This window comes from Magallana gigas, chromosome 4 (assembly GCF_963853765.1).
Source record: "Magallana gigas chromosome 4, xbMagGiga1.1, whole genome shotgun sequence".
Taxonomy (NCBI): Eukaryota; Metazoa; Mollusca; class Bivalvia; order Ostreida; family Ostreidae; genus Magallana; species Magallana gigas.
In genome coordinates, this window is record NC_088856.1 from 35,639,905 (window position 1) to 35,652,862 (window position 12,958).

Consider the following 12,958-nt stretch of genomic DNA (forward strand, 5'->3'; position numbering starts at 1 on the left):
TTTAAGCACATTTTTAGGCAGTTAAAATTGTTTTGGGTATAGTATAGGCATAAAATAAAATCACAAAACTTATTAAAAGCTAAAAGAAGAAAAAAACTTTTGACGTTTGTTTTTGACCCACTCAAAGCTTTTATTCTTAAGTTCATTTTCATCTAGTTTATGGTAATGGAAATCTCAATAAAGCTGTGATATTATATGGGGGAAATTTAAAATGATGTGTAAAACTAAGTTCAAATGACAAAATAAATCTTTGCTTTATTAGGTACATGCATTGTGTACTGTTTCTTTAATATGGTACTGTAAGGCCACATTGCGTGTCTATATTTGGTACTTTTAAAGACGTCTTTGTTTAGGCAATGGCATTGATAAATTTGTCGATGTCCGGTTGACGGGTTGATGGAATAACTAAGCATGGACCCTAATACTTGAATTCTTTTTGTTAATTTTTTTTCTTTATTTTTTTTACTGAGTTTCTTCCTTTTATTCGCAAACGATGTGCATGCTCAGGCATTTAAGCATACTAGTACATGGTAGCTACGCCACTGCTGGTCTGATTTTTTTCAAAAATGTTTGTTTTATGTAATTTTGGGCAATGGATGCATATTTTAGATTAGAAATATGTCATAAAAGGATAATTTAATAAAAAAAAAAATAAAGTCCCGGGGGTCTACATATTGAGGCGGAGGGGGGGGGGGGGATCCTGTCCTCATGTACCTGTGTAATCTTCCTTCAAGGATCATAATTCAAACATATATTTGAATCTACAATACCTGGCAATACTTTTCTAGCTAAACAGTTTTTCGAGAAAATTAAATGTCCGTCAAAGTTTGATGTTTATTACCTCCCATGGAAAGAGGACATAGCTCGATCTTCAATGCATAAAATCTTTTTTTCTTAACCTAGTGATGCCTAATACAAATTTCAATTAAAGTTAGCCAAGTGGTTCTTGAAAAGAAGTTGAACATGCAAGAAATTAACAAAGTGACAAGATACGACAGGCAAAATGTGATAAGAAAAGTAAGCTTATCTAAGCTGATGAAAGGTAAAATGATTTTTGGTTGGTTGCACATTTTAAGATAAAGCAAATATGTCGTAGAAGGAAAACCCTGGTTTCATTGCATAATCAAAAGCAATAATGCACTCCGTTAGCTCTACATTTATATGTAGTTTATATATGTGTACACAAACTCTTTACACAATTAATGATGTTTATTATGCAAAACTGAAATGAGTTAATCAAACAATATTTGCTGCAGTGGCGTCTGTCTAAAAAAAGAAACAATAAATATTGCACGTGTTCCAACTGCTTTAGGCAATCTTCAGTGATAACCGAAAAATATATATATAAAAAAACACATGTAATAAAAACACAAATGTAATTAAAACACAAATGTAATTAAAACACAAATGTGATGACTTCTAGAACACAATATATAGTGGTTGTTATTATACAGGATTGCACGACATTGAAAATATAATGGTTTGCGTCAAAGAACTTTTGATAAATAAACATTGTCAGTGGAAGTGAATTCAGTTGACAATGTTCTTCTTCCAGGTATCAGGTGTTACCATCGAGGAAACTCCCAGTAAGTTCCGGTATTTCCTGTAAACAATATACACGGTTTTTAATTATGACTGCAAGATTTAAAAAAACAAGTTCATTTTATAAAGAGCTTATTTATTTCATTCACATTTCTGGCTGATGATATGAATTGTAACGACAACATATTAATTTGATTTAATCGTCTTCCTATGTAAAGGATTTTTGCATACTTGCGGTTTACTTACATTTTTCCAATTTCAGCGAAAAGAACGATACTCAAGGCTATAGAAATGGCTCCCAAAATAGACGCTATCAGTCTCCAGTTCTTTGACAGCGAGTCCTTAAATATAATTAATATAATGTAAAAATTAAAATTTCAAAAGTGCAAGTATTGTTGATTTACATGTCAAATGTAGTCTTTTAACGTTTTCCTAAATTGTTCATGTATATAGTTAAGCGCAGTTATAACGAAGCACGAGATACCTGTTGATATTTCTTGACTCCATTGTTGAATACCACTACAGGACAGTCTCCACTGCCACAGCACGCCTGTACTTCGCACTTATTGGTCTTATTGACAGTGCAACGTTCATACTCCGTGTTACTTTCACAGAATACATCACAGTTATCACCAAAGTAATTACTGGCACAAATACGACTTCCGTTCTCTGAACAGTTACCTTGTGGCATAGTTACATTACAAAATACATCACAGTTATCACCAAAGTAATTACTGGCACAAATACGACTTCCGTTCTCTGAACAGTTACCTTGTGGCATAGTTACATTACAAAATACATTACAGTGATCACCAAAGTATTTAGTTGCACAAATAGGACTCCCATTCTGTGAACAGCTACCTTGTGGCATAGTCACATTACAAAATACATTACAGTGATCACCAAAGTAATTAGTTGAACAAATACGACTTCCGTTCTCTGAACAGTTACCTTGTGGCATAGTCACATTACAAAACACTTCACAGTTATCACCAAAGTAATTAGTTGTACAAATACGACTTCCATTTTCTGAACAGTTACCTTGTGGCATAGTCACATTACAAAACACTTCACAGTTATCACCAAAGTAATTCCTGGCACAAATACGACTTCCATTTTCTGAACAGTTACCTTGTGGCATAGTCACATTACAAAACACTTCACAGTTATCACCAAAGTAATTCCTGGCACAAATACGACTTCCATTCTCTGAACAGTTACCTTGTAGCATAGTCACATTACAAAACACTTCACAGTTATCACCAAAGTAATTAGTTGTACAAATACGACTTCCATTCTCTGAACAGTTACCTTGTAGCATAGTCACATTACAAAATACATTACAGTTATCCCCAAAGTAATTAGTTGCACAAATCCGAGTTCCATTCTCTGAACAGTTACCTTGTAGCATAGTTACATTACAAAACACTTCACAGTTATCACCAAAGTAATTCCCGGCACAAATACGACTTCCATTCCCTGAACAGTTACCTTGTAGCATAGTCACATTACAAAACACTTCACAGTTATCACCAAAGTAATTAGTTGCACAAATACGAGTTCCATTCTCTGAACAGTTACCTTGTAGCATAGTCACATTACAAAATACATTACAGTTATCCCCAAAGTAATTAGTTGCACAAATCCGAGTTCCATTCTCTGAAAAGTTACCTTGTAGCATAGTTACATTACAAAACACTTCACAGTTATCACCAAAGTAATTCCCGGCACAAATACAACTTCCATTCTCTGAACAGTTACCTTGTAGCATAGTCACATTACAAAACACTTCACAGTTATCACCAAAGTAACTAGTTGCACAAATACGAGTTCCATTCTCTGAACAGTTACCTTGTTGCATAGCCACATTACAAAATACATTACAGTCATCCCCAAAGTAATTAGTTGCACAAATACGAGTTCCATTCTCTGAACAGTTACCTTGTAGTATAGTTACATTACAAAACACTTCACAGTTATCCCCAAAGTAATTAGTTGCACAAATACGAGTTCCATTCTCTGAACAATTACCTTGTAGCATAGTCACATTACAAAACACTTCACAGTTATCACCAAAGTAATTCCTGGCACAAATACGAGTTCCATTCTCTGAACAGTTACCTTGTTGCATAGTCACATTACAAAATACATTACAGTTATCCCCAAAGTAACTAGTTGCACAAATACGAGTTCCATTCACTGAACAGTTACCTTGTAGCATAGTCACATTACAAAACACTTCACAGTTATCACCAAAGTAATTAGTTGCACAAATACGAGTTCCATTCACTGAACAATTACCTTGTAGCATAGTCACATTACAAAACACTTCACAGTTATCACCAAAGTAACTAGTTGCACAAATACGAGTTCCATTCACTGAACAATTACCATGTAGCATAGTCACATTACAAAACACTTCACAGTTATCACCAAAGTAATTAGTTGCACAAATACGAGTTCCATTCCGTGAACAGTTACCTTGTAGCATAGTCACATTACAAAACACTTCACAGTTATCACCAAAGTAACTAGTTGCACAAATACGAGTTCCATTCACTGAACAATTACCATGTAGCATAGTCACATTACAAAACACTTCACAGTTATCACCAAAGTAATTAGTTGCACAAATACGAGTTCCATTCACTGAACAATTACCATGTAGCATAGTCACATTACAAAACACTTCACAGTTATCACCAAAGTAATTAGTTGCACAAATACGAGTTCCATTCCGTGAACAGTTACCTTGTAGCATAGTCACATTACAAAACACTTCACAGTTATCACCAAAGTAACTAGTTGCACAAATACGAGTTCCATTCACTGAACAATTACCATGTAGCATAGTCACATTACAAAACACTTCACAGTTATCACCAAAGTAATTAGTTGCACAAATACGAGTTCCATTCACTGAACAATTACCATGTAGCATAGTCACATTACAAAACACTTCACAGTTATCACCAAAGTAATTAGTTGCACAAATACGAGTTCCATTCCGTGAACAGTTACCTTGTAGCATAGTCACATTACAAAACACTTCACAGTTATCACCAAAGTAACTAGTTGCACAAATACGAGTTCCATTCACTGAACAATTACCATGTAGCATAGTCACATTACAAAACACTTCACAGTTATCACCAAAGTAATTAGTTGCACAAATACGAGTTCCATTCCGTGAACAGTTACCTTGTAGCATAGTCACATTACAAAACACTTCACAGTTATCACCAAAGTAATTAGTTGCACAAATACGAGTTCCATTCACTGAACAATTACCTTGTAGCATAGTCACATTACAAAACACTTCACAGTTATCACCAAAGTAACTAGTTGCACAAATACGAGTTCCATTCACTGAACAATTACCATGTAGCATAGTCACATTACAAAACACTTCACAGTTATCACCAAAGTAATTAGTTGCACAAATACGAGTTCCATTCCGTGAACAGTTACCTTGTAGCATAGTCACATTACAAAACACTTCACAGTTATCACCAAAGTAACTAGTTGCACAAATACGAGTTCCATTCACTGAACAATTACCATGTAGCATAGTCACATTACAAAACACTTCACAGTTATCACCAAAGTAATTAGTTGCACAAATACGAGTTCCATTCACTGAACAATTACCATGTAGCATAGTCACATTACAAAACACTTCACAGTTATCACCAAAGTAATTAGTTGCACAAATACGAGTTCCATTCACTGAACAATTACCTTGTAGCATAGTCACATTACAAAACACTTCACAGTTATCACCAAAGTAACTAGTTGCACAAATACGAGTTCCATTCACTGAACAATTACCATGTAGCATAGTCACATTACAAAACACTTCACAGTTATCACCAAAGTAATTAGTTGCACAAATACGAGTTCCATTCCGTGAACAGTTACCTTGTAGCATAGTCACATTACAAAACACTTCACAGTTATCACCAAAGTAACTAGTTGCACAAATACGAGTTCCATTCACTGAACAATTACCATGTAGCATAGTCACATTACAAAACACTTCACAGTTATCACCAAAGTAATTAGTTGCACAAATACGACTTCCATTCCGTGAACAGTTACCATGTAGAATAGTCACGTTACAAAACACTTCACAGTCATCACCAAAATAATTAGTTTCACACATTTGTTTTCCATTTACACTACAATTGCCATGTTCAATGCTTCTGTTACAGAACCTTTGACAGTCGTCACCAAAAAAGTATTCCTTGCACACAAGTTCTCCAGTTTTGTTACATTTCTGATTTTCTGATGACGGTGTACAGTTATAAGCTAAACGGATCTGAATGTTGAAGCTAAAACAGAATCGGAGTAAACATAATTTATTTAAGACTATGATTCAGAAAATAAAAGAGGGTGTGTTTACGTAAATGATTAACAATATGGGATATTTTTTCCATAATTTATATCATTTAATATGTTTGTTAACTCTGTTTTAAAGTGATATTATTATATCGTAATAATGCCCTGACTAGAAGGCATCAATATAAAACATTTTTAAAAAGCTGAGCCAGCGTTTTTACAGAAGAAATATTGAGCTAGTACGGCCATAGGACTCTAGCAATAAACCGTATATACTCATGTACTAATACTTGAACAGGAACTAATTTGTTTTAGTTTGAAAGCAAGAAGCATTTGAACAAAATCATCAGATTTTACATGGATAAAAATTTTCTATGATATATTTTATCTGAATATTATCTTTAAATATATTTTTGCGTATAAGACAGATGAGCTATTTGTCAACTGTTTAGCACTTACTATAAACCGGAATCATTCTTTTTCTCCGGGAGAGTTAAATTTGAATATATATCGACATTTCTTGATGAGGAGACAGCACTAAGATGGAAGATCTGCCCAGCTTTTATGTTGCCATCTTTCTTTATGCTTATTGTACAGCTTGCATCTTTCTAAACAAATGACGGTATAAGAAGATAAATGCTACATCAAACAATTATTCTTGGGTGCATATGGTTCTGTAAGTTTTCTTACATTTTCTTAATTTCATATTTCTTTTCATTCATATCCATACTTCTCTTAAATGACAGATTTTAAAACCCTCACTAAAAACTATCCTAGTACTCACATGTACTTCTTTGAATCGGTGCATATATCATACAATTATTATGTCATATCACAGGCAATGTAGTAGCGAAAGTGGGGGGTCTTCACTTTTATTTAAAAGTACCATTTTCTTAAATTTTTTATTTAAAAAATCCACTGAAAGTTATCGTAAAACAATTGGTTCCTCAGCTTTTAGTCCTGTCCCTTCACTTTCAAACACGATGATGCGTGCCTGTATCAATCAACCTTTACGACGAAGAAGAGGAATACTCACAAGCAAATTAAAGCTGGGATAAAAGAACACCATCGTGTTGTTTGAGAAACCCAATGGAGCCAGATCAGGTGTCTCGTGAAGAATAAGAGGCGAAAACGTGAGTCGTCGAAAGGAGATGTTTCGGTAACTAATAAAAATATTATGGATAATATGATAATGATAAAAAAAAGTATTGGTAAACTACATGTTGCTTCTTAAATAAGAAGTTTAAAGTGTTTTTAATGGGTGTTGCCGTCTAAATTTTGTTACGCGTTATCTACAGAGTTTTAGACGGCAATCACGTTCGACCACGACTCATTTTTAACCAATGATTTCCGAGGCAAAACAAGTATTTAAAGGGGAATTTAAGTACGTGTATTTCGAGTATCGAACAACGTCACAATCCGGATTTTACAATGTTGGTTTGACTTTTACATAGCGTTCTCAGATTGTAAGTAGGAGTTCCGTCTAGACTGATTAATTGGTGTATTTTTAACCATAAGAAATGTCGTTTTTCATTTTTCTGTTTTCATAATGATTAATCGATTTTCTTCACAATACATTCCGGAACATCACATGGATGATTTACATGGTTCCGCTTAGATATCAAACAGTTACTGTACATGAAATATTTGAAATTTAGACACTAAGTGTATTAAGTATAAATGAAAATGATTATATAAATTCGATTGCTATACCTTTGGTCAAGAGAGAGTGTGTATGAGGTATTGTGCATGTTGGGAGGAATATGCGCTGAAATCAGTCGGACATCAAAATATACTCCCACAGGCTTTTCACTGCATTGGAGGTTCCCGTCTGTTGAGCAGTTACAGTTATCAAACATGGTTGAGTTACAGTAAGTTTGACATTTGTCTCCATAGTAACCTGGCGCACACTGCACGTGACCTGTTTCGTCACAAAGTTGGTTTTCACCCGCTTCACAGTCATAATAGACGCGAAAATCACTCGCTCTACAGAGAGAATAAAAAATGAAAGTTTATTATTCAATAGATAAGACAATTGTATATTCAAATGTTGATAATCCAAACAGATTACATACATGTACATGTATATACTAGTATATATAAATATAAAGTGAAACAATGCGCCAACAGAAAAAATCAAAGCAATAATTTATTCTTTTTTTTATTGGTTCTATAAAAAAGGGTTCGATAGAAAACATACCGTAGTATTGGAATTTTAAATTGAGATCTGACGTACCGTATTGCTGTGTTTTCAATATAAGCTGAAGGAGATGATTTTGATAGTATACTAGACGCGGTTTGTATGCTGTTTTCAATATGTATCAGTGGCAAAGTCAATTTGTGTTTACCAGTCGTTGTTAAATTGACTATTGGATTCGCCTGAAAAATTATTAGATTGTTTTTTAAAATGTTACATGTTAATTATTACAATTTGAAAGAAACATGGCGTATATAGTGAACTCATGGGCGTAAATACAAAGTACATGTATATACATTGTACAGTATACTTCCCTTGTAAACCAAAATTTTACTTATCAAAAAATTGATTCGATCAGTTTTAAGATTCTTCATTGAATTGATTCTTGCAAAAAAATGAATTCCTCATCCATATGCAATATATAAGCGCGTGCATCGAGTAAGTCGGCACATATATCTACACAAATGTATATTGTTGATATTATTTGAAAATTAATATAATACGATATTTATTTAAAAGATTGGGCATGTTCCGACTGAAAGTCATGGAATTAAAATTTTGATATACTGTTATTCAAGACATTTTCAGTGAAATTTAGTATAAAACTTCGTGAAGAGACACTTTTGTGAAATTTGACGTATCTTTGATTTGTTTTCAACCCTATAGTTATAATGTAATATAATATGATGTGATGTGATATAATATAACATAACATAACAAAAAAACAGAACAGAACAAACAATGCCTTGTGCATATATTTACCTTATCGTCACTTTCTGGTAGGTAAATCTTAACCTCTTTCCCAGAGGGAGGAATCTCCAGTTGTCCTTGGCAAAATGTGGTGTTGTCGTACCTTAAAATATTGATAAAAAGGCATGGTTTTAAACCATATTACTATAAAGTCATGAGGATTCAAAATCTTTAATACGATTCGTGTCAAATATGCATGCAAATCTCCTTTCCACTATTTTTTTTTTATCTTCTGCTAATTATGTCAATTTTTAAAACATATCGGGGGGAAATTTTTTTTCAAAATTCTATCTGTACAGAAAATGTATCAAAATCTCATTATTTGATTTAAAGAGAGCACATTTAATTGCAAGAGCTTACATGAGCGTGTAGAACAAAGGAAAGCTCGTGTTCCCGGGACCCGTGTCCTTGATTGTCATGGACAGGTAAATCCCCACCCATCTCGTCCTGTCGCACTCCATGATGGTGGAGTGGTTTGTACATTTACAGTGTTGGAACATTGTGGCATTGCAATACGTTGTGCACGAGTCTACTTTCACATGCGCATTGTTCTCTGAAGATACGAAGCTCAGCAACAAAGTCTGAACAAAAAACCCACATATTGAGAAAAGTAATACACTTGTTTATGCGCATTGAAAAATATACTTATACACACATGTGGTAAAAATATAAGTCTTAGTCGATACTTGTACTCATATACATACTGTAGGAAAACACAGAATACTTTTACAAAAAACGTGAAAAAAAACACCCCAAAAAACACCATACTTGTACAAATACTGGTATTACACCCGTAAATCTGGAAATCAGAAAAGGTTTATTTTTCTACAAAAGTTTTATCTACCTATAAAGGAATATATTTCTTGCTTTTTGTTCTCTTATACTCTGTGAATGCTTAATGAGATATGCATATGACCTTAACTTATGCAAAATACTCAGGGTTATCATAATACGAGATACAAAATTGTTCATCTCCCGATTCGTTTGATATGTTGACTATTTTTGAAACAGAGAAATTAAACACCACCATTTGAAAACGATTTTAGATCACAGAATGACGAGCGAAGCTTTTTACCAATGAAAATTCCTTAGCAGAGTAAGAAAGAGGAAGTTCGTCTTTACTGATAGAACGGATATCTTTTTTTTTTTTTTTTTTTTTTTTTTTTTAGAACGGATATCTTAATACATGTGTAATTAATGCTATTTTTTAATTTAAACATATTTTACTAATATTCAAACGAATTAGGTAACAGGCATAGCCTTTGTAAACTCTCTCCAAATTACAAAGTCAAAGTAGGGGTGTTATAAAATATTTTTTTAGAATATGGTTACATGTATTACTACTTTACAATGTGATATATGCCTGTTACCTAATTCGTTTGAATATTAGTAAAATATGTTTAAATTAAAAAATAGCATTAATTACACATGTATTAAGATATCCGTTCTATCTTCACCCATGTTTACTTGCAATGTTTTGTTGCTATTCAATTTTAAATGTTTTCTCCCTTTCTCTGCAGAGATTTGAGCAAATTTTGACGCTGCCATTTTGTTCTGCTCCAGACAAAACAATGTGACGTCAATATTCTAAGGGCAACTACTCTAATTTCAAAGAATTTCGAAGGGCAACTACTCTAAATACTTTAAGAACTTACGGCATTCGGTTAAATACTATGAAATGTCGAAAGGAGTAAGCGAAGCGTCGGCCAGTGACGGCCATATTGCCTAGTATTATTTCTCACCGAACAAATATAGAGACATATGAGGTAATCACGTGCTATGTTTAAACCAATGAAAGTGTGACATTTCAGTCCGAGGGAAAACAAATTGATATTTTGTGTACATAAGACAATTGATAATTGAATATCAAATTATAGTTTTCTAATTAACTTCTGTATACCACATAAGGATTGCAAGACAATTTGTTAGTTCACATATGCATTCATATCTACATTTACAAAGCCACACCTTCACTCACAGGTCTACGTACAAAAACAATTCGCTAATTGACCGTGGGCAAACTCATTGAACGTTTATCGTTAATGTCAGGCACGTAACATCAGGGGTGGCCGGGGGGGGGGGGGTGGGGCTGGCCCCCCCCACTTTTTCTCGCAGCAACAAATTTTTTAATATTTACATTAAAAAAAAGTGAATTACCGTGGAGTCCCCCCCCCCCCCACTTTTTTGGAAGTATGTAAAAAATTTATATGAAAATAAATGAGGAGTGAAATTGAAGTTACATACTACGCCCCCCCCCCCCCCCACCCGGCCCGGATTAGGATTTTGATGATTTTTGGAAACTTTAAATTTCTCTTTTTCTTTTCTTTTTTTATTTGCTTGTCAAGATTTTTTGGATGAGTCTGCCCCCCCCCCCCCCCCCAATTTCAAAAACGATGCTACGTGCCTGAATGTGAATAATTCATGTAATATTCGAACTGGCTCTTCCACACTTTCGTGAAGAAAATTGCTTATCCATACATACGGAATGTCATTTCAAAGATTAGGTTTTCAAATGATAGTACGTTATGACATCAAATAGAACAATAAAATCACCTTTCTTCTTCAGTAATGATAATGTAAAAGATCTTTTACTACTGAGAACAATCCATTTAAAATAGGGTCGAATTTGTTTAATCTATCCAAAAAATAAATCGCTAAATTTTTTGGATGATTGATCAATCTATCGAAAAAATAAATCGCTAATTTGCTCTCCAGTTTCTTGACAAGTACGGGTAAACTCAAAATTTTCACTTACCGTCAAGAAAATTGCAGAAAGAACTAAAATATTTGTAAAATTAGCCATCCTCCGATAATTCATTCAAACTTTTATATTTGTCTTCAGCGGTGTATTCGTTAAGAATGTTGGTGTACTACAAGGAAATCTGATAAACGCCTTTTTGTTTACTTAGTATAATCTTTTTCAGATAAACTTCAGCAAACATTTTCATGTAATACATTGTACTTAATTTGTTTGTTACGGCTGTTTGGTCCGTTTTAATAAAGAGATGACGCATTGATTCCTAGAATTTCCATACCTGCATGCCGTTTATATTATTTAATTGCATTTTTTTTTAAAAGAAAAGTTACTGTACAAAAATTTATGGTCTGTTTTTTCTGGAAAGAAACGGGCATAGTAATATTGAATTTATTTATTCGAGGTTTCCAAATCAATGAAACAAATTTGTAGTTAGATCAATAATAAGTCATCTCAAATTTAGTTACTGGTATATACAGTGAATCTTCATCTTCAATACACTGTCTACGAAAACGTTAACCTTCAATTGTGGCGACGACAGTCTTGTGTTCTGCCCTTTTCTTCATCCGTTTATATAAAGTTATCCGACAAGGTGTGGCTAGCTTTACATGTTATAAAGACGCAACCACTCAATTTCCGGAAATGTTCTGAAAAGAAGTCGTAAACTCACGTCATAGACATTCAGATTTTTCGCGACCAAAAATTGTCCGTTTATGACTATAGTACATCAGCGGACATAAACCAGTGTTCCTCACGTGATATTACGTGGGCACCACACGAATTATTTCCACGTCCAATTCATACCACATGAATTCAACATAAATTTTTAACGCTGGGTAACACAAAATCATACCATATGTACTTCAAAATGGTAAAATTTCACGTCGAATTTATTTGCATGTTTTTCACGCGAAAATTAGACACAAGTTCGCCAGATCAAAAGAAAAAAAAAAGGACGTCATGAAACGCACGCAAAAGGAGAAAGGTTTAAAAAGTAAAAATACATTCTTTAGGGCCGAGTGGCTTGACTTTATATTAATTAAGATGCAGCTTTAGAAGCGGATTTGATTTAAGCAAACAGCACTTGTTATACGCATATTTTTTGTGCACTAGTTATACGTGGAACGCACAGACGAAGGTTACACATACGTGCCATATGATATTACGTAACATTCATGAGTGTCACCTGGTTTACACAGGGACGTAAATGTAAATCGCTGGGTTTACAATAACAACAATTCATGCTGAGTTTTAGTTCTCACGCCTGATGCATTGCTTCAAATCTTTATCGGCTGTCTATGGTCATTTCATATCATTTCCTATCTCTGTTATGCAAAATTACTCAAATCCAAAGTACAGCTCACATTATTGAA

The 12,958-nt window shown here is 33.8% G+C and overlaps 1 protein-coding gene across 1 annotated transcript; it reads right to left on the bottom strand.

Annotated features, from left to right (window-relative positions):
* Positions 1-665: 665 nt before the first annotated feature.
* On the bottom strand, positions 666-11,712 carry LOC105347669 (multiple epidermal growth factor-like domains protein 6). Its single transcript, XM_066082261.1, has 10 exons — positions 11,586-11,712; positions 9,191-9,411; positions 8,843-8,933; positions 8,120-8,262; positions 7,597-7,869; positions 6,920-7,046; positions 6,343-6,491; positions 2,027-5,876; positions 1,789-1,883; positions 666-1,603 (listed from the first exon to the last, which is right to left on the bottom strand). The coding sequence occupies exons 1-10, from the start codon at positions 11,646-11,648 to the stop codon at positions 1,531-1,533; spliced, it is 5,085 nt and encodes a 1,694-aa protein (XP_065938333.1). The 5' UTR covers positions 11,649-11,712; the 3' UTR covers positions 666-1,530.
* Between the last annotated feature and the right edge of the window lie 1,246 nt (positions 11,713-12,958).

Coding starts and splice junctions, on each gene's coding strand:
- LOC105347669 (XM_066082261.1), bottom strand. CDS start 11,648: ATGAATTATCGGAGGATGGCTAATTTTACAAATATTTTAGTTCTTTCT. Junction 8,934..9,190: donor CCTTTGTTCTACACGCTCAT/GTAAGCTCTTGC, acceptor CAATATTTTAAG/GTACGACAACACCACATTTT. Junction 7,870..8,119: donor ATTGAAAACACAGCAATACG/GTACGTCAGATC, acceptor TTCTCTCTGTAG/AGCGAGTGATTTTCGCGTCT.